Source organism: Dipodomys spectabilis, unplaced genomic scaffold (genome assembly GCF_019054845.1).
Source record: "Dipodomys spectabilis isolate Male_0828 unplaced genomic scaffold, ASM1905484v1 ptg000054l, whole genome shotgun sequence".
Lineage (NCBI taxonomy): Eukaryota > Metazoa > Chordata > Mammalia > Rodentia > Heteromyidae > Dipodomys > Dipodomys spectabilis.
The window spans coordinates 2990838-3014326 of record NW_024870731.1 but is presented as its reverse complement, the minus strand read 5'-3'; the positions used below and the strand labels follow the sequence as shown (position 1 = coordinate 3014326).

Here is a 23489-nt window from a genome sequence, read left to right as displayed (position 1 = left end):
TTTATTTAGTTAGGCAAAATCATGACTCTAGAGTATCCAATCATCACAAAACACAAGTGTACAATAAATCAAATTTAGCAGGTGCCAAACCTATGGCTACCACTCAAACAACCAAATCAAGTCAGGGTCTATACTTACAGCATTTAAACAACTAACTTATAAGCAGAACATAGCTTAAAAATAAATATAATATTAAAACCTGAAGGTCTCTGAAAGTTCTACTTTCAGAAGGCAGCAAGAACATCTGCTTAAAAGTCCAGGCAAGTAGGAGGTTCACACTCGATTAACCTTAATCAGAGACATTTTCATCAAAATTAATTGTGACTACTTTTTATTGCATTTCAAATGTTATCCTTTATTTGGGGTGGTCAGGAATGCAGCTAAGCAATTCCAGATCATGCTATCTTTATGAATAAGTCTGAAGTAGTTATTAAGGCTCTAAGAAAATATTGCTATATGAAAGTTCATCGGGCAAAAACAAGACATCAATTTCTATAATTAGATATGTCTTTAGGAAACAAGTTGCTATATATAGAATAGAGAAAAACATTGATGCTCAATGAATTATCAGAGTATAGCTATGTAAATATCCTCCATGTAAGAGACAGTAAATGTTCCTTTTACTGTTTTTCTTTTGTTATGTCAATAGTTAATCATTGACACTTATTCTGAGCATAGCCTAAATTCTAAATTCCTTATGTATGTTGACTTTTTAGCCTCACAACAACTCTAGTATGTCAATTAGCATTCCTGCTTAACAGATAAGGAAACTGAGGCTTAAGGAGGGTAAGTAATCTTCTCAAGGATGCTTGGTTAGTAAAATTTGAAGCTTTTGTAATGAAAACCAGGCACTGGAGTCTGGAGTCAGTTAAACAAAGATAACAGCATTTACCTCACTGAAGACTGCTACAATAATCACTTGCTTTATTATGCTTTTTGCCCTGACTTTACCTTTCCCTAATAACCTCTGTTCCTTTTCTAACAATTTTATCACCTGAAGGACCATCCCTATGGCCCTTTAGTAAAATGAGCTCAGAATCTACCTGCTCTGTGACAAGTCTCTGCCATCCACAGATTCCCCACACTTCTAATCCTTCAGTATTCTCATCACCTAAGTGATAGACAGAGCCAGGCTGAAGTCCTGCTACCTGCCAGTTAAGTAATATTGGGCAAGTTGGACAATCTCTCAAAGCCTCCTTCTTTTATAGCAAATAGTGTGTATTAGTGCATCTATCCCACGCAATAGCTGTATCTTTCCATAACCCCTCCAGATTTCTTTCTTGTGGGATATCATCTGTTCACACTCAGTCCATGAGATGTAAGTGAGGCTGATACCTTCCCAGGGGCTTCATGATTACATAGCCTGGCCAATGAACACATTTGATTCTTGAATACTTGTCAGAACTACCATGTAAAGCCACTGTCTTCTCCTGCTAACTACCATTTGTAAACAGCTTTTCTGAAAACCCAGGAAACAAAGAAAACAGTATCCCTGCAGGTAGGAAATGAATCCCTGGTATCACTGTTAGATTAAAGTAGCTACTTTAATCTACAGATTTTTTTTTTCCTTTCCTTTTTTCTTTCTTTTTTGCCTGGGTCAGATTGAGTTACTGTCCTTTCATGTGCATGTAGTCCTAACTAGCTCAGGAGAGCTCTGGGAATAACAACCATTCTATGGTAGGTATAGTACAGTGCCCACCATATTGAAACATTCAATGAATGGTATCAAGCATGTCTTGTTACTTAAATATAAGGCCTGTAGTCAAGTCTATCTCCACCTTTATTAGGATCACACTCCATAATCTTTATCTCCACCTTTATTAGGATCACACTCCATAATCTTTCTGAGACCCTACTTGTATCAAATGTAAAATCACCAACACTATTACAAAGAATAAAGAGAAATATATTTCTGGAAAAAAACCCTCTGTTCTGCAAATCTGTCATTATTATTGCTATTGTTAGCATAAATCTAAGGTCTGTGATGGATGGAGAATTAAGACTCCAAACCCTGGACATGATTTGACCACCACATTGGGGAAATAAGGAACTGGACAAAGTTTTACTACTTGCTGTGGAGGTCCAGGCTCAGTATAAGATCTGATTCTACAATTGTGTTATTCACTGAAAACTCCAAATCAATCATCTATGTAAAGGGAGGTTTGCAGACAGAATGAAAAGGCATGTTGAAGGTACAGAAGAAAAAGAAACCAACAGGAATGGAGTAGCTTCCATCCATGATCTTCTGTGCAATGTGCTTGCCTTGTATTTCCTACTCTGCAATAATTATTTTGTTCTCTTTTGGTCAATTAAAAAGATGTACTATGGGTACATACTGAAATTATCTAACTACTTATATCTCCAAGGAGGAAACCTAATATATAACCAGAGAAAGACACTAGCTAATAAGCAAAATTTAATATGAACTTCATCCAAGTTGAACTTAAAATTATCTGTTTAAAGGCACACTGGAATAAATAAAGGAACTTCAAAGCAAATGCCCTGCTTTAGCATGAATGTTTTATTGAGCAAATGGGGAGAGTGCCTTTGCCAAAAATACAAATGTTTAATGAGGAAAACTGGTGTTTTAGTCATTCATTTGGTTTCTGAGAGACAGCAGGAGATGTCATTGAGAGATAACTATGGTCATGAAAAGAAAGAATAATGATCTGACTCAGAGGCTCAGAATTTTGAACAAAATTTTGTAAACTGTCTGAAATCAGAAGAAATACTTTTCCAAATACCTTTTGTGATAATACACAAGCATTTCTCTTCTATGCACCCCCAAACAATTTCAATATAAATTAAAAAGGATGACATTTATGTGTGTTAAGCTTTTGCCAACTATGGAGTTGCAACTCTTACCTTTTAAGGTGAGGTATAGGAACCAAGAAACTGTTTGGCATTTCTAGGCACTGCCACAACCAGCTTCTCTTTGGCACCATTTAAAATAAAATGCTTTCATGCTCAAGAAGGCCAACCCTTACTCTCTTTACTTTCCTTTGTTAAACTCAGGGAAAAGTTAAATCCACCATTTCTGTGGATACCTTCTTGCAGCAATGGCAAATTTTGGAGAGTTAATGTCCAATTACTTAGGGATTAAGAAGGTAAACCTCGCTCACCTGCAAATGCTGTGAATTGTCAGCCATGCTATCTTCTCGCCTGCGGACTTCTTCCAACAGCTGGGCATTCTTCTTCTTTTCCAGCTGTTGATTGTGCTTGAGGTTGGCCACCTTCTTATTCTGATCTTTCATATGCCTGAGGAAAGCCAGCATAGCTTGATTACATTCCACCACAGGATAAAGCATATATTGTCACAACTGATTTAAGAAGTACTAAGCATAGACTATCTTGACATGGGCTCAGGAAAACATGGGGACCTCAAAATACTCCACTCACCAACAAGTATATATCAAGAGCCCACCGAATGTCAAGCGTTAGGACGGTACTAGGGTTCAGTTGTGAATGAGACAGGTATAGTCTTCCGTGTCTTGAAGCATAGAGTCCAGTGGGAACACAGACAAGTGCCAAGGAACTCAATTAATGTTGAAGGAAATTAACAGCATTCCATGGAAGATGAAGAGATGCATGTGTGGAGAAGAGGTATGATAGGTGGAAATGGCTTTAGACACGGAGGCCAAGGAAGGCCTTCCTAGGTTGAGACCCAAAGGAACTAATCAGAAGAAATGCAAGTGGAGGAATGTTCCAGAGAGAGCAAAAACTACATGTAATTCCCAAGGCAGGGAAGGTGCTTGCTACTTCAGCAAAATAAAAGGCTGCCGTAGGTTTAATGCAAGTGGGGTAAGAGATAGAACCACAAATGTAGGTAGGCCAAGAGCCTACCTACATAGAGCCCTGTGGTTCCTAAAGGGACATTTATTTTCTTCTAAGTAGTGGCTGTACTAGTTATTATTATTCCTTTGGATCATGTTCTTGGATTTAAAAATAACAATTACAAAGCTCCAATCAAACATATTGTCAACACTTAGTTCAAACAGAGTAACGGTTTGGCAAATCACAGTGTTAAATCAAGCCCCCAGTATTTAGAGTAAAAGTTCTTAATGAATCTATAGGATGTCAAAGTGCAAAATCATAAAGTGATCAGAAAGTAAGAGACTAAGGATAAAGGACGGATTAAAATAAAAAACAGGAGTTACAGGCTTAATGTGGACTATTTAACAGCAGCGTTTAGCAAAACATTCCACAGACTTAGGCAACCATGTCCACAGCAGCTGTTATAAATCTAATCTAACACATGGGCAGTGCAGGGGCTCGGTAGCAGCAACTCCAAAAAGAGGAGGCTGAGGAGCACACCCCATTAGAATAGGGTCCATTCTAATTCTTTTGGCCCCTATGAGCAGCCCTGCTGCATCAGCCACTGTGACTGAGCCCCCAGGATAAGCACCCTGAGAAATATAAACAATATGAGAACTAAATGATAAACAGCAAGCATGCCAAATTGAAAGTCAAAAAGCAAATAAAACAGCTTTCCATGAGGAACTCCTATTTTCTCATTTTCATGGAATCATGTGCTTTCCTATTTCTACCAACCAACAAAATAAAGTTCAAGGTGATGATTGAATAAGCAGAATAATTTGCTATTTGGGACCCTGATAATTAAAAGGCTCTCAACACTTGAGTTCCTTCTGACTGTTTCCAGTCATAAAAACATTTAAGTATTCTGGGACTTAGAAAATTATGGGCAAAATTGAACAACCATATCATCATTGTTTAGATTGGACAATTTTGTCTATTTTCCAGTTTTTAATCTATCAGTAACATACTTACATAACTAGTATATGTCTGAGACAAACAGAAACTGTCAGACAAGTTGATGTAAGGTGAAATGAACCCCAAGATAAGGATTCAAATTTTTTTCTTGAGATTGTTTCCAACATACTTATAAGATGATTTCTTTGTTGCTTTGTATGTACCTCCCCCAGGGTATAAGCCCTGCTTTCACTGTATTTGATGCTGATATAATTTGTGGAGGGGAAGGGAAAAAACAAACTGTTTAAATAGGGTTACAGGTGGACCCATTACAACAATGAGATGTACAAGACGTTATGTCGAAAAATGAACTTTACAACTTTGGTGGAGTGGGGGGGGGGGTGGTGGTGGTAGGGGGGGGATGGGGGATGGGGGGTGGAGAGGGGAAGGGATGGTATGGGGAAACAAAGGAGGAGGCAACAATGCTTGATAAGAAACGTACTCACTATCTTGCCCATGTAATTGTAACTCCTCTGTATGGTATTTTCACACACACACACAAAACAGAAAAAAAAAAAACACTGCCAACTAAAGTCTAAATTCAGGTTTACTTTTAGAAAAGTAACTTTTCATTACTCCAAAGGTATCAGGAATGACTCTCGACTCCTAATAGAACAAGGACGGTATATGTAAAGCTCATATGGACCCAGGGCACATTTTTCCAATTACTCTCAAATAGGGTATGTGATGGAGAGGTCACTGAAAGTAGTGAGATTGCCTACACCATTAAGTAGAACCAAATGCTAAATGTTTTCACCCCCGATGATAACTAAAGTAGATTATGATTACAAACATCATTTGCATAAACAACTCCCACAAAGTTCTCAGAGCAGTCTCAACATTCTTGACTTTCAGGGATACTACAGTATTCTTTCAGTCTGAAAAGAAAAGGTTGAGTTCTAAGTTCACGTGTCCCTTAAAGCTTTCCTATGTTTAAAATGAGGCTTTGAAAAATGGAGAACTGAAGTTCTGATGCTGTAACAGAGGCCTGTGTTCAGCATGTTTCAAACTTACTTAAGAATAACAGCCATTGGAGATAAACTGCTTAGGATGGGGCCAATTAGATAAAATGCCTCCAAAGTATAAATTAAGTAATATAATTAATCATGGGGAGAAAGTAGGTAGAAAATAAAATGGTAAGGTCAGTTTTCAATATTCAACTTAACCAGTTTCAAAAAGCAATTTCATAAAGCAAGTCACACTGTTTTTCAAAATTCAGCAGCTGTTAAGGAAAATAAACAAAAAATTGTAAAAGGTATTAATTTGCAATGGTGGCCCACAAAGGCCACTATATTTAAAGAGAATAGAATTCTGCTATTTTTATTAGAATACACTGTCAAAATAGAATCCGGGTGTTTGTTAACTAGCTGGTGAGAACAAGTCAAGCGTCCAGATTGACATAGCTGGGGAGTAGTTGAATACCCATGTCCCTGTAAGGCATATGTGTATTTGTACATACAGGAGAATATCAAAACTTCTTTTAAAATCTCAGCAGAAAGGATATGCTTCTTTGTACTAGGTACTCTCAAACATTTTAGAAGACTGACAATACTCTCCTATGTGGTCAGGATGGGTAATTCACAAAAGGAGTTCAGGAAGTCAGTTTGGCTGTAGCCACCACATTGTATATAACCTTTTCCCAGACCAACCTTTGTTATACAGGAAAGAAGCCTACACACATGTGCACACATGTATAATGAAACCATTTTCATTATAACTATAGGAGGGAAAATGTGAAAACTGTTCAATTGTCCACCAGAAATGAAATGACTATAGATAGTAAGTTTCTTTAGAATAAGGAATCAAGCTAGCTAAAAAGATTAAGGCAAAATGTAAAGCCCTCAAGACATGTAGCTAACTGAAAAAGAAAACAGGTAGCAGACTAACACATACTGTCCTTATTAATGTTAAAATTTTAAATATACACAGATGTAACTGGAAAATTCTGGAAACTTCATACCATCTATAAACAATGTTTACCATTGGGAAACTTTTGGGAATAAGATTAGGAAAAAAGGAGACAAATTTAACTGTATGTTTAATCAAGGTAAAATATATACAACAAAACACACTACTACTAAGTGCCCACTAATTTCTGACCAATAAATATACAGAGCACTGCCTTCACCTAGTGTCAGAAGCAATCACTATTCTTTTGTCTGTGTGGATTTGTTTTGCTTATTCTTGAACTTCATATACAATATAAAGTGTCTGAGATTCACTCCTATTGTGTCAGTTCATTCTTTCTTATTGAGAAATCATATTCATTATAAATACTATCACAGTTTGATTGGTCATTCCCTTGTTAATGGATAGTTGGGTTACTTGAATAGTTATATTGTTATAAATAGGAAATATTCTTTCATTTATGTATTTATTTAATTTTAGTGCTGGTACTGGCTTCTTTTTAAACTTTATTGAAAAGGGGTTACAGTTACATAAGTAAGGTAATGAGTACATTTCTTTTCAAACACTGTGACCCCATCCTTCATTTTCTCCCACTTACCCCTCCCTACATACCTCCCCCCAAATTGTAAAGTTCATTTCCAACCTAGTGTCAGGTGAATATCAATGTTGCATTAGTTCATCCTTTTTCCTGCTGTTTCTGTGATTCCCTTTCCCTTCTACAGATTGAATAAACTTAGACACAAGGCACAAGGTACAGAAAACTAAGAGAGAAAAAAAGAAATAACTACATACAGGACATAATAAGAACCTCTTGTTTCCAATTCTTGGAGTTAATGTTGACACGCTTCATTATATATGGTCCTATGCACTGAGAAATTGGGTTATTGAGATCCCCCTGTTAAGAATATCATAGACATATTCTAGTTATTACAAGTAAGGGAAACCATGCAGCCTACTTTTCTTTAGGTCTGGCTTACTTCATTTAATATAATTTTTTCCAGGTCTATGCATTTCCTTACAAAAGAGGCAATGTCATTCTTGCTGATGGAAGAATAGAACACTATTGTGTAAATATACCACATCTTCTTGATCCAGTCATCTACTGAGGGGCATTTGGGTTGGCTCCACATCTTATCTAGTGTAAATAATGCTGCAATTAACATGGTTGTGCTGGTAGCTTTAGTATGGCCTTGTTTGTGGTCATTTGGGTAAATGCCTAGGAGTGGGATTGGTAGGTCACAGGGGAGCTCTATGTTTAGTTTCTGAAGAACCTCCACACTGCTTTCCAGGGTGGTACTCCCACCAGCAGTGTAGTAGAATTCCCTTTGGCCACATCCCTGTCAGCATCTGTTATTAGATTTCATGATAATGGCCATTCTAACTGGGGTGAGGTAAAATCTCAATGTTGTTTTGATTTGCATTTCTTTTATGGCCAGAGATGTTGAGCATTTCTTCATATATCTATTGGGCATTCTTATTTCCTCTTCAGAGAATCCTCTCTCTTAAGTCTTTAGCCCACTTGTTAATGGGGTGGTGTTTCTTTGAGGATTTGTTTTGGGGAAATTTAATTATTTGAGCTATAAGTATATTTTAGATATGAGGCCCTTGTTTGTTGTATGGCTAGCGAAACTCTTCTACTCTCTGGGCTTTCTATTTATCTTGCTAGCTATGTCCTTTGATGTGAATAAGCTCTTAATTTTAATCCCATTTATCCAACCTCTCTTTGATTTTGTTGTGATTCTGTGTCTTTATTAAGGAAGTTTCAACGTGTGCCGAGGAGTTCTAGTGTTTGCTCTATTCCTTCCTCTAATATTTTCAGTGCATCTGCTTTTACCTTGAGGTCTTTGATCCATTTGGAGTTAATTCTGGTGCAGGGTGATATATAAGTACCTAACTTGTTTTCTACACATGTTTAGCCGATTCTGCCAGAAGCTGATTTTTTGGCTCCCTTAACAAAGATTAGGTGGTCATAAGTCTGTGGGTTCCTTTCTGGGTCTTCAGTTCTATTCCATTGGTCCTCAGGCCTGTTCTTGTGCCAGTACCAAGCTGTTTTTACTACTACAGTTTTGTAGTAGAGTTTGAAGTTTGGTATTGATATTCCTCCAGCACTGTTTTTCCTGCTAAAGATTGTTTTTGCTATTCAGGGTCTTTTATTGTTCCATAAGAATTTTTGGCTTGCTTCTTTTATTTCATTTAAGAATGAGGTTGGTATATTGATGGGAATTGTACTGAATTTGTAGATAGCCTTTGACAGTATTGCCATTGTCACAGTATTAATCCTCCCAATCCAGGAGCATAGAAGGTTTTTCTTCTTCCTTAGATCTGCTTTAATTTCCTTTTTCAGATTTTTGAAGTTTTCTTTGTAGAGGTCCTTCACTTCTTTGGCTAAGTTGAATTCCTAGGTATTTTTTGATGCTATTAGAAAACAAGATGCTTTCCTGATTTCCATCTCACATTTCTCATTGTTGGCATATAGAAAAGCTACTGATTTTTGTGCATTAATTTTATACTCTGCTACTTTGTTAAAATTTCAGATCAGCTCAACTAACTTCTGAGTGGTGGAGTCTAGGGGGTTCTCTAAATACAGGATCATGTCATCTGCAAAGATGGATAGTTTTACTTCTTTCCCTATTTGGATCCCCTATATGTTTACTTCTTTCCTTATTGCTCTAGCTAGGAATTCTAATACTATGTTGCAGAGGAGTGGAGAGAACGAACATCCTTGTCTCCTTCTTGATTTTAAAGGAAATGGCTTTAAATTTTCACCATTAAGTGTAATACTGGCTGTAGGCATGTCATATACAGCCTGTTTTATATTGAAAAATATTCCATGGATTTCTAGTTTCTCCAGAGCTTTTATCATAAAGGGGCATTGGATCTTGTAACATGCATTTTCTGCATCAATTGAGATGATCATGTGTTCTTGTCCTTGCTGTTATAAATAAATTATACCATGGTTATACCATTATAAAGAAATAGGAAATAAACTTATTTATTTATTTATTAGTGCTGGTACTGGCTCTTGAACTCAGAGCCTCAAATTCTCATTTGGCTCATGCTCTATCACTTGAACCACATCTCTAGCTCTTGCTTTTTGCTAGTTAACTGGAAACAACAGCCATACAGACCCAGGCCAATTTGAACTGCAAGCCTCAAATCTCAGCATCTTGAGTAGCACCTGGTAGATATTTTTTTTGTGCTTGTTCTGAGGACTGAACTCTGGGGCTGGGCACTGTTCTTGAGCTTCTTTTGCTCAAGGCTAGTGATCTGCCAGTTGAACCACATCTCTACTTCTGGTTTTTCTGAGTAGTTTATTGAACATAAGAGTCTCACAGACTCATGCCCAGCCTGGTTTCAAACAAAGATCCTCAGCTCTCAGCCTCCTTAGTAGCTAAGATTATAGGCCCACAGTGCCCAGCATGGCAGATATTTTTATATGATACTTTTCTCCTGGATATACATTTTTATTTCTCTTGGGTAACAGTATAATGTATGTTTACCTGGAAGTGTAAAAACTGTATAACTGCATAAAGGACCATTTCTTAGCTATATGAATCTTCCAGGGGCAAGTACAGGGCAGTTGCAAATGATATAAACTTTAGATCCAGACTACCTAGACCTCTATCAGATGTTTGTCACTTTCCAGCTGTGTGACCATGGGCAAGTTCCTTAATCTCCCAGGCTCTCAGTTTATTCACATACAAATGGCAATAACTCTATCTAACTCAGAGTAATATTGTAGAGGGTTGATGAGTTGGTCCTGATAAAATGCTTAAAACAGGTTCCAGCATGTTTGCTCTTAGTTTTACTCTTAGCTTACAATAAGGATGTAATCATGCCTTGTGCAATATTGTGCACATATATTTAGCATCTCATTTTCCACACCAGAATAGCAAGCATTCCAAATACCTTAAACAATGGGCTTTGGAATGTATCATTAGAAGCTTTTTGTCATATGCTCATTTCCACTTGCACTTTCCTTGGTAATGAGTCACATTCCTGGCCAGTTATCCTGATAGCAGCTCACTGGGAAGGTCATGACTAGCAGTGATAAGTGAGTCGATATCCTGATGCGACTGTATAAACAAATGGCCACACATGCGCACACAATGGAAGCTGACAGTGCATATTCCTTGAAGAATTTCCCATAATAAAAGCTTTTACTTTTAACCACTGAGAAGATCCCATTTTTGAAGCTTATAAATACCATTCAGTACTTTAGCATAGCTATAAATTTTAGAGAGCTATCATAAATATTCTAAAGATATTTTTATAGCAATTACAAATGTGCTAAATATCTTGAGCACCCCCATCACTTGTTGGAAGAAAAAGGATTTGTTCTACTGTGGCTTCTTGAATCCTGTTCTCATTCCAGCAAAGAGCCATAAACAAGGCCAGGAGTTAAGATTGAGTTCAAGAACAAGACAAGTTGTCTTTTGTCTCACCATTCTGTTGACCAAGTCAAGGGGGGAACCAACACAACAACAACATATACAAGATAATTTGTTGGAAATGATCTGTACAAATTGAGGAGGGGAGGCTGGGGGAGGGAAAGTAGAAGAAAAATGAGGGAGGGGTAACAAGTTTGACAAGAACTGTACTAATGCTCCCCCTCCCCGCTCCACACCAAAGTTGTAAAGTTCGTTTTTCGACATCTCATTGTTGCAATGGGTCCACCTTTCCCTCCACAAATTATACCAACATTAAATACATGAAAACAGGGCTATACCGTGTGGGAGGGACATACAAAGCAACAAAGAAATATCTTATAAATATGTTAGAAACAATAGCAAGAAAGAAAAACCATTTGAGTCCTTATCTTGGGGTTCAGTTCGCCTAACATCAACTTATCTGACTGTTTCTGCTTGTCTCAGACATATACTAGTATTGCAAATAAGGGAAACCATGGGAGCTATGTTTCTTTCGGCCGGGGGGGAGGGTGGGGAAGATGGGAAGGGATATAAGGGAAAACAAAAGAGGAGGCAACAATGCTTGATAAAATATGTACTCATTACCTTGCCCATGTAATTGTGACCCCTCTGTATGGTATTTTCACAATAAAAAAATGTGTTTTTTAAAGAAATGTACTAATTCCCTTACATATGTAACTGTAACCCCTTTATTACATCATCTTGACAATGAAAAATACATAAAATAAAATTAATAAGATGCTAAAAAATAATAAGCCAAATTGTCTGGAGTGCATATCTTAGGGTAGCCTCTCAAGAGCCACTGTTTGTCCTTACTATGATTTGAGAGTCCACCACTGACATCCTGGTCAAAACCCTTCAATGGGATGCCCAAGCCCAGCTCTTCAGGCTTTCTGATTTTGCTTCCTCTTTATATAATTCGTATTCTCTTCCTCCCTACAGAACTTGCTCCCTGGAGGCAAGGACCACTGTCTTCCTCTGTGGTTCTTCCAGTTATATAAGAACTAAGAGACAATAACAAGATAATGCATAAAATGCTAACAGCTGCTGGTAGATCATCAGAACTTGCCCAGAACATGAACACACAGCTAAAGAAAGGTGTTACGAAAAAGCAAGGTGCATATTTGAGAACTTGAGAAGTAGAAACCTACAGGTGCTAAGAGCATTTCTGCTTCCCCTCTCTAGCATCAAATACTACTAGAAAACTCTCCACAGAGAATATGCTCTATTAGGCTACTCCTTAGCATAATGAAATAGGCAAATCATTTAAATCCAAATGGGGTCAAGGAGTGGCATAGGAAGGTGCCAAGACCAAGGACCTTTTTTCTCCATATTAGATGCAGTCTCATAGCAGCAGCATTCCATACAGTCTGTGACCTTGGCCCGGATGTATTACACAATTTCATAAGGCTTGGTCTCTTGAAACAGTACTTGGCACACAATTAATACTTTTCTAAGTGTCAACCTGATTATCATCTCTTTACTCATAACCTTCACCTTTGGTCTTTTCTCACTCAAACAAGGAAAACCCTGGGACCAACTCTAGTAGTTTACACAGGAGAAGGTACTTACTGTTAGCAAGAGCAGGGTTTGTTTTTGGTAGCATTTTACTCTGAAGTAAGCACTGAGGAAGAGACTTTCTTCAAATGTCCTTCGTTTTTCTGATAGTGCAGAATGGTGGACTGTCAACCCAAGTACAAACAGACTATGAGAGATATGATGAGGGCCCTATCTGGGTAGATCCAAGGTTGTAAATGCAGCTCTGTCCCATTAAATGGCACAGACACAAGCTGTTGTCTTTATGTTGAATGTCTCTCATGGGTGACACTCATTCTCCAGATCTCAGCTGGAGTATCACCTCCTGGGTGTGTCTTTTCTGCATACCAAAGCCAAGGATATCTGGATGTCCCTTCTTATTAGTGAAAAAAAAATTTCTGATCCCGTGTCCTTGCTTCATAGTACTCAACACAATTTGTAAAGATGAATGTATTAGCATCTTAAATTGTCTATGGTCTTTTCCATCACCAGCCAAGCCTTGCTGCTAGGACAGAGTCTATCTATGGGAAATTCACAAGGATACCACATCCTCTCTAGCCCAAGCTGCCATCATCTCCAAGTTGGGTGAGAATGCTGGCTTCAACTGGTCTATGGAATACACAAAATGGAATATCTCCCTCCCACTCAAACCATCTCACTGGTTTCTACTTTCTGTAAAAACTTCTGGCTTCTTTCCATGTTTCCTCCAGATTTAAGTCCTGTTCCTTAGTACTCTTATTACTCTTCCAAGTAATACAACCCTCCATTTACATCCTACTCTTCTTGAGGACTCTGCATAGCAGTTTCCTATTCTAGAATCTCTTCCTCAATTATACCCCAACCCCTTCCCTCATCACAGATAACAATTACTGTATTTGCCCTTCTCATCTCAATGTAAACAGGATGTCATCTGGGCAGTCTTCTTGTTCTAAGTGAGTTGGGCTCACCTGTTATAAATTCCCAAATCATGATGTGTCCACCTCCACAAGAACCTGTCTCATTTCTGATTTGTTCGTGTCTTCTGCGCTAGGCATCTCTGTGAAGCGTTCACACCTGTCTACATGCCTAACACAAAGCCTTATTACTCAACAGATTTCTGCTTCACTGATGTGAATTCTGAAATTTACTTTCCCTATGGTCAGAAAATGAAACAGTACCCCCTACTCTAGTTTTCCAGATACTTTATTTGAACTTTTAAACATTGCTGTGTATCTAGGGATTTACATAAAGATTATTCTCTTATATTTGTTCAAAAGGGACCATTTGTAAAATGGTCTCATAATGAATATCAGTTTGTTGTCAATAAAAGTTTATCAAATAAAAGAAATTAAAAGCCTACCTAGACTGATAAAGAAAAAAAAAGAATTATCTGATGCTAATACAACTTGGGGGGGGGGGTCTCAAAATTAAACTGAAAATCCAAAAGGGTATGCCCCCTAGCAACCTAGTTATATGGCATTCCTAATTTAATTGTATTCAATAGATAATTTAAAGAATTCTACATAGTTCACAGTGAACTGATGGCCTGTACCCATTATGATGCTAAGAAAGGCTCTTTATAGCCTGAAATGACTATCTATGCTTTCCATAAAGGCCAAGTAGACCTCCTCACAGACCAGAAAACTCCATGTGGAAACTGCTCCCTCTGCCTTCCCTTTGTCACTGTAGACTTGAAGTAGACATAGAAAAGAGGACCACAATTGGGTGTGCCTATGTTGCAATGCATCTGGCAGTAAGAGCCAGACTTGGTCTAGCGGCTGGAGTTTTCTCAATTCAGGTCTAGAATAGGCAGAAATAATCATCATAGGCATATACATTCATGCTAGTGCCTTGATATATCACTTGTTGTGTTCTAGCTATTTGATACATATTGACTTACTTAATCCTCACAATGGTCTTATTAAATAGGTCCTGTTTGTTCATTCCTTTTATAGGAGAGAAGATTGCCGAAAATTGTGAATCTAGTAGGTTTCAGGGAAGGGACTTTCATTCAGCCTAGCTCATAGACTACCCCCCTCCCAGCTCCTTCCCCTTTGTTTTATGCTGACCAGCTGTGGAAAATAATGCAGTGTTCCTTCCTAACCTAACTCATTTTTCTTCTCCCAAGCAGCCCCAGCAAGGTATAAGGAGAAGGGATGGAAGACTCATACTGCAATCTCTGTTCTTTAATCCAGGCATTAACACTAAACTTTATGGAATACTTTAAGTAGAAACTTGGTTGAGTGTTAGAGAAATAGAAGAGATGAGTTACTGATCTGCGATCATAAGCTTTCTACCAGAGGAGCTTCAAGGCGCAAAGAAGAATTTCAAAGAATGGCTGCTTCAGGTACAACTGAACTGACCACCAGGCTGTGAAGCCAAACACAAAAACCAACAAGTGCACCATACAATTTCCCTTCCTTCAGTTATGAAATTCAAAGCCATCACCTTTAGAACAAGAATTAAGTTTGATCAATACATTTACTCTCACAAACAGAAATGTTTATTGTATGTTATTGACATGTTACTGTATCATAATGAATTTGCTTCTTCTCATACAAGCAGAGCAAATCGGAGATGTCATTTGTTTATACGTGACAATAAAAAGTGCAGATAAAAATACCACCTCACCAAAAATTAAAAGTGAGAGAAAAGCAAGGGGACAAGGGTAACAAGGATGCCACTGAACATATCTGGGAATAGAATTCCTAGGATTATGGGCAAAGCAAGACAAAACAAGAGCTAAGATGAAAAATCCTGCCCTCTTCCCACTTCATAGCTTCTCTTTACACACCATTTACTTCTTTTCATATAAAAATGGAATCTGAACACTTGAAAAATAAAATATTCATATAATTGCCACAATTCCATGGAGCATTGTATCATTCTAAAAGCCCACAATTCTGCTGTTAGAAGAAGGCACATTAGGGCCAATTTGGTAAAGCATCAGCTGTATTTACAGTTTGGGGTAATATAAAAACATATGGAAACTGTGAAAATTGACCCCCAGGAGGCTAATGTTGGAGGAAACCAACATTCCACAGTCTGGCCAGAGGTTGGGGCGATTTGCCCAGACAATATACAGCCAAAGCAACCTATGAGCACAAGGATACTTGGAGGATGCAAGACCTGTTTTTATTATGGCCAAACTGAATTTGAGCTACAGCAGCTCAGACATAAAATACAATGAAGTGCAATGAGTTAAAAATCTTATGTGATGAATTTCTAAATGAGAATACAGAAACTGTGTTAAAGTTTATATTAGCTACGAAAAATCAATTTAAAAGTATTGTTCAATAATGAATACTCTGTTTTTGGATGTCAGAATTTCTGTCAGGTGCTATGCTATGCTAAACACTGCAAAAGAATAATCTGAGCTAGATGAGGCAACATCTATACATGAAAAGATTTTATATCCATTGTACAGGGAGGAAACAGTTGAAAAGAAGGTAGTTTTCCCAATGATGTCCAATTTATAAATAGGGATGGAGAATATGAACTATTGCTTCCATGATACAATTAAATATTCTGTATTATACTATGTTACAATAGTTATATAATACTAGATATTATTAGATCTTTGCCTCAAAGGTGAAGGTAGGATATTAAACAGGCCTAGATACTTACTTCTGAAAGTTGGCAGTATTTTTTTTTCCAAGAAGATGGCAAAGCAAGATACTTTTTTTTTTTAACTTGGTTCAGCTGCAGTGTGGTTTATCAGGCTATCTCCAACATAATTTGGACTGGTGCCGAATCCAATTTTACTGATGCACAGCGAATTACCACAAATTCTAAAGCCTAGAATGGCACTCATCTGTTATCTCATGGCTTCTGTGGGTCATAAGTGCAGGCACAATTTAGTTGGCCCCTCTGCTCATAGTCTCACCAGGCCAAACTGCATTTCTCATCTGTGGGCTTTACTGGGGAAAAGTGTACTTCCAAGCTCACTCTGGTTGCTGGCAGAATTCCCTCCCTTGCAGCTGTGCAATTGAGCTTCCCAGCTCTTTGTTGGAATTTGGAAGATGCTGCTAGGTTTTCAAGTCTGATACAAGTTTTGCAATTTACAACATGGTTGTTTGATTTTTTTTTTGATGTTGGCAGGAAAATCTCTCATTTCCTAACATGGATAAACTGGTATGGCTTCTATAATATAAGGTAAACATGGGGGTACCTTTCTAACATCTGTGCCCCATAATGTAAGGGAGTGGAATCCATCAGCTAGATATAATCTCAGGTACTTCTCACAATTAGGTAGGGAAGATTATGCTGAGATATGGGATAATCTTACATAGGGACCACATCAGAATTCTGCCTCCCTTATGTACTTACTACCCAACAGAAACTTCTATTGTCGGGAGATGTCCTATTTATTATCTGTGACTATTGAATATCTGAACTGCGGCTAGTACAACTGTAGAATTGCTTTTGAAAGATTATTTAATTTTAAGTAATTTAAATTTAAAACTGTCATATAGGTTTAGTGGCTACCATATTGGACCCCAAAGATTTGGACACTAACCAATGCCCGAATTATGTTAATTATTTTTTAAATGTTTTAAACCTTTGTGTATTGTTATATTATTTCTAAAGATTTCATCATCTTTTACTTTACTGGCAATCTCAAACAGTCCTTAAGAAGTCTTTGCCTTAGTATATACTTAACAGACTGAATTTTTCCATTGTCCTTAACTTCTTCCAAACCATTTTCACCAATGCAACCTAAGGACTCTGGAAAGCTTAACTGATGGCCAACAAGGGGTTATGATAATTTATTCATCCTTACACTTTCCCAAGTATTTATCCCCATGACAACATACTGCGAAATAAGTGCCTGTTCTTTCCAGTCTTCTTCACATAATTCAAACCTCTTCTCTTATCCTGTTCTGAATGAGTAAAACAGTATCAGTGGTGGGTGCTGGATCAACCAAAAAGCAATGAAGGATAACCAAGTGGCAGAATTACAAGCAAGGAGGGTATAAACTACTTCCCCCCAATCATATGGGAAGACAGAATTAGCCACATCCCCATATGACTGCCTCAGCACAATAAACCATTTCCAAACCCATCACTGCCTGTCCTATTTCAATTTCACTTGGTGACATGTGTCCTAACTAGTGATTTTTAAACAGTCTTCGAGCAACACTAGCTCAGAGATGTGTGAATAACTATGACTGATAAATCAAGTCCTGAAAGCACTGACAAAATATAAACAAGTTTCTCATGCTGTAGGACTTTCCGTGTTTAATATTATAAAATATACTGTAATTTTTTCCTCAAAAGGAAATAGGTCACTTTATTAGTCATATTTAATCAAGATCTTTTTTTCACTCTCAGAATTATCCCACTGATTTGCTGTCCTGAGGTATCAAGTCTAAGAAACAATATTGTTAATCAAGTAGGGTAGCTATTCAATGACTTTTGCTCCATCCATCCATCACTTGTAGTATCTACGTAATAAGTTTCTTCAAATGCTATATCTTATACATTTAAATCTTAATATTCTTTCTGAGCAAGCATCAGTGAAACTACAGATTCAATATGCAAATTGTGTATCTTATAGTACCAAAAAAAGGAACAGCTAGTACACAAATTGCACTTAAAAACATCTTAATTTTTTACGCATACAACTTACAACAAAGACAAACAAAAACCATGGCTAGGAATGATAGAAATAGCACTTATGAGTAAGAACCAAGTCCACACCTTGCCAGGATGGATGAGGAGACAATTGCTCAGAGTTGCCACTGACTTCCACACACTCAGCTGGAACCTTCCTGGCAAGCTGTCAAGTTCATGAAGTTGCCATTCAAGAAATTCCAGGTTTCATCAATCTGAGCTACTAAAAATACTCTCCTTTTAGAAGGGTAAATATGGCCAAAGTACTTTATATACATGTATAAAAACAGAACAATAAAACTCGTTAAAATTGTTTTAAGAAGGGGAAGAGAAATGGGAGAAGAGATGAAGTGAATTTGCTCAGGGTATATGTTATATCTGTATGAAAATATTGCAATGAGCACCTCCCTTCATTTAAGTAATATATGTTAATAAAACAGGTTTTTTAAGATATATAAATAAAAATGTTTAAAAATTCTTCTGTTCAGTACCCAAGTAAGCAGTCATTTCTTTTGTAGTTGAGAAACTTGTTGTTTTTCCAGGAAGATGGGCCAGTTAATTTTTCCTCTCTTCTTTACAGTCCTCACCACTCCTGTTCTGCTACAGAGGAACTTGTCACCACTTAAAAGGCAACTCCAAGAGGGCTCCGGGTCAGCTCCAAAAGCTTCAGTCTAGAAACAGGCCTCTCACACAGGTCAAAAGGGATAGAGGCAGAATGAAATTTAACAGCTATAACTTAGAGCCTGACTGCAGGTGTTCACTGGGAGGCTGTGATAAGTAAATCAATTTCTATTTTATCAGTTTCTTTATCTGTGAGATAGAATATGAGCAGTAGTGTATCTTCTGAAAGAAGAAATAAATGAGATAATGCACAAAGAATGTATGGCATATAGTAAGGGTTTCATACCACATTATAGTAATTTTAATGATAAGGTAAAGAATAATGATGATGATGATGATAGTAATAATGGCATCTGCCCACCTTGGATTTGGACTGGTTCACTCAGGGATAGATGCCTCCCTGTGCTCAATGACACCTTTTAGGGGAGAGGGCTGAACAAAGATGTTGATCCCCTTAATTTCACACCCCAGGAATCACAATGTTCCATGATATTGGCACCTATTTGAAGTCTCATGTTATCTTCACTCCATTCCTAGTAGCTGAGACCTCATGGAAAGCATTGTAACAGGGGGAGGGCAGAATTGCAGCGGGTCACGTGTCTGCCTCTGCTCTTACAGACTGTAAGGCCCCAAGTCTCTGGTCTGAAGTAAATTGTTTTAAAAGCAATAATAACATAAAGATACAACATTGCTTTTACTCTTGATTTTGTGAGACAGGTTTCTGTACTGCTACATAAGCTATAACTACTTCCAGCCACTTCTCAATCATCGACAGATCAGGGAAACATTTTATTCCATCTCCCCCTCACCAATGTATTCCTGTAGTCTTAGATACTACATGGAAATGGCTTCTACTTGGTACTAGTTATTAGTCAGACTATAGTATAACCAGAGTAGCACAATAGCTGGCCCAGGCTTCTGTTCGTTTCATGAAAATTCTGAAGAACAGGTAAGATAGACTGCTGAGATGTGCCAGAATTCCACCTGCAGCCTCCTGACGAGTCTACTCATTACACTTACTAGAACCTCATAAAGTGCATTTACAAAACCCAGATAATATGGCCTGCTATAATGTGGCCCTTTAGGCTACAGGGTATGTGCCATCCTATACTCTGTCTATCAATGACCATTGTGTGCCATATGACTGTGTAGACAGTGTAGGTAAGCAACTTGTTCATAAGCCTCATCTAGCCAGAAAGGGCTAGAGCTCTAACATTTAAATTCATATATCTTTCCTAAACTTACACTGCTGTCCTTAGATATGCATTTCTTGTTAATTTCCTAATTACAGCTAAGCAGTACAATCCTTCTACTAAAAACAACAGAATCTATTGGTTAGTTATAATTTGTGTCTCCAAAACTATGTACTGCCACCCAAAAAGAGTCTTTTGCTTTTCATCATGAAAACTCACCATACACATATTTCTCACATTACAGAACGCACATGTTTATGTTTTAGACACATATACATATTTTATATCTACACACATATTTTATATTTCCTTTTTTTGTCAGTCATGGGGCTTGAACTCAGGGCCTGGGCACTGTCCTCCAGCTCTTCAGCTCAAGGCAAGTGCTCTATCACTTGAGCCACAGCGCCACTTCCGGTTTTCTGGTAGTTTATTGGAGAGAAGAGTCTTATGACTTTCCTGCCTGAGCTGACTTTGAACGGCAATCCTCAAATCTCAGCCTTCTGAGTAGCTAGGATTACAGGCATGTGCCACCGGTGCCCAGAATTTCCTTTTATATTTATTTCACACATACATCCCTAAGCAGTGCTTGGGATGGCCTCTCTATTTCAGGCAAAGTCTGCTCCACATGGACTTACAACCTTCTGAGACTTTGTGGACACAGGCCTAATTCTGCACTGACATTACTCATGTAACATCTAAGCAAACTGTTCACCCATTACTCAGATGAGGATTGATACATAAAAGTTTTAGAAAGGTCCAATAGGATAATGAAAAAAATGAATGAATGATTCTTGATTAACTTTAACTGTGACAGTTTAGAAAGGAGAAAGAATTTCAAATCAGATTATATAGACTAATTTTTATAAACCAGTAGATAACAAGTCATATTTATTTTTTCACTTATGAGAAAAAACTATTGATATTAATTATAAATAGATATAAAACCACTTAGGTAAAATTCAAGAAAAAGTAGAAAAAAGAAATTCACTTGCAAAAAGTAGACATTTGGGGTCTCAACCTATGCTGTATGCTATTCACTATTAAGCCTATCTGAAAATACAAATCTTAAATTCTTCCTTACTATACCTTCCCATTTCCCAACTGAAGAAGCTAAAAACATCTCTCCAAGCAATGTGGCCAGGGTCCAGCTCATGAGGAAAACACCATTCTGTTTGCAGTGGCTTAATATATCCCCAAAGCTCATGTGCTGGAGACTACCCACAGTGTGGAAGTATTGGAATATGGAGCACAGTGGCATGTGGTGTGGTCATGGGGAAAACTATCCTGAGTTCAGTCTTTCTTGTTCTTTCTCTTGCTCCTGACACCCTCTCTTGCCCTGTTGGTTTCTGCCACAGATGATGCAGCAAGAACTTTAGATGATGTGACTTTGGATTTCCCAGTCTCTGGATTTATGGGAATAAATTTCTAGTCATTATAAATTACCTAGTTTGTGATAGTCTATCATATCAGCACAAAATGGACTGAGTCACTATTTGAAAATACTGTGTCTAATTCTTAATACCTTTTAAACCACAGGAACGTCCTTTGTTCATAGTTTTAAGTTTCTTTTCATTTGAGTTTTTATATTTTACCACTGTATTTTAAAATGGATCTTCTAGAAACCCAAAAGTTTTTTCAAACTCTCAATTTAAAATTGAAATGATAATGAATTATAGTATACCAGTAGTTGGTTGTTATTTTCTACATGATTGTTTGCATAATACTGATTAAAAGAAAAGTCCTAGAAACACCTAAAAACTTAACAGCTAAAATAAATAAATAAAAATTTTTAAAAATCCAGCTCTGAGAATCAGGTTTCTCACTGAATGAACTGTTGGGAGTAGAGTATTTTATTATACAAAGTTACAAATCTCTATGAGCTAGGAGCATTTCCTGGGCAATTAATCAAGGAGAAGTTTTATGTAAAAACACATCTTGATTGAGCTGTTCATGTATGAGCTACAAGCTACAATGACTAACTCTAAGTTTCAGACCTGTACAGTTTGCTGAAATGCTTTTCTGCAGGCCATTAAAAATACCTTGACAGTATGCAAATTCTGCAAAAAGAGCAAACTAAGTTTGAGAAGTCACCATTACAGAAAGGAATTATTCAAAGTATGTGCCTTTTGCACAAAATGATGCACCTTTTTGTTACTATAGACTCTCCTGATTTCCCCTTTTGATAAGTCTGTGTCATTCCCACGGACAATAATGAGAGATATATGCTAAAAAGGAATAGCTGCTAACTCCAGCCATCTGTGCATTCCTGCTACAAATAAAACTGAATGTCATCACTACCCTATTGGATTTCTTGGTAATGCTCTTTGCCGATAAGAACTTTGAAAAAATAGCAATGATTTCTCCCACTTTTCTTACTCATACAATGCATGCCCATTGCCCTAGCTACATAAAGAAGTCTATTCTACTCTGAATCCAGGCAGCCACTGAGAGGTGAGGGTGAGATAAATCGTGCTTATCAAGATAACTGTTTCCCCACTCAGTATAAATGGAGACAAAGTATACCCAGACTCAAATGATTAAAATGACCAAATTCTTAGCAGGTTAACTCATTCTTTTTCATCTTTCTCTTGCCAGGACTGAAAGCTAAGGAGCTGTCTTAACAGCCTGCAGCAATCACTTCAAAACAACTCTCTTCCCCTACAACTATGGTAAAATGGAGTTAATTCATTTTTCCTTTATGAATTACTGCCTGTCAAAATTTTGAGAAAGGTCCCAAGCTTTAATGGAAACCTTGGAAAAGAAAGATCATGTGCCAGAGAACCCAAGATGGCATGGTGGGAGCCAAAGAAACTGGGAGAAACTGAAAAGCCACAGGTTAGAAATTAGAGATACATAGATCTCTCTGCAATGGCTGAGAATGGTGTCACTATATCCAGGCACAGCCAGTGTCTCTTCAGAATGGAAAATATACAACATATAGCACAGGGTTTAAAACTACTACTCTTGCTGATGAGCTTTCTAAGGTCCTTTTATTTGACCTTTTGGAGTGGGCTCTAAGTCTTGCTTCTGAAAATCCACAGGTCTAATTATCTGGTGGACCTCTTCTTCTTGGAGCCACACAGAAAGCTCTAATGCTTAGGAGGATCCTCTTAGTCTTGATCACTTATTTGATCTAGGTTTATATAGCATTTGATGACAGAACTGCTAAAGATATTTATTAGTTTGGCTAAAAACTAAAGAAAAATGGCAATCATAGCTCTCTAGAGAGGCTTTTTCAATTTCATTTTATGGCATTATAAAATGAGACCCTACCATGAGCACTTAAATGGGCAAATTATTTGGCTGGAAATAGCTTTAAGTTTGAAACTGTGTCACATCAGTAGAAATAAAAGCTAACTGAATATTTAGAGTAAGTGCCCATTTTTAAAGATAGCTAAGGCATTAGAAATATGGTAAGCATCTATTTCATGTAAGT

At 37.4% G+C, this 23489-nt stretch overlaps 1 protein-coding gene across 4 annotated transcripts in view; it reads right to left on the bottom strand.

The window, feature by feature from the left end:
* Erc2 (ELKS/RAB6-interacting/CAST family member 2) overlaps positions 1–23489 on the bottom strand; it is a 789311-nt gene that overhangs the window by 268019 nt on the left and 497803 nt on the right. For all 4 annotated transcript variants that reach the window (XM_042679900.1, XM_042679903.1, XM_042679901.1 and 1 more), the window contains one exon: positions 3123–3258. In XM_042679900.1, coding sequence (XP_042535834.1) covers positions 3123–3258 — 136 coding nt within the window. The remainder of the gene's footprint in view (positions 1–3122; positions 3259–23489) is intronic.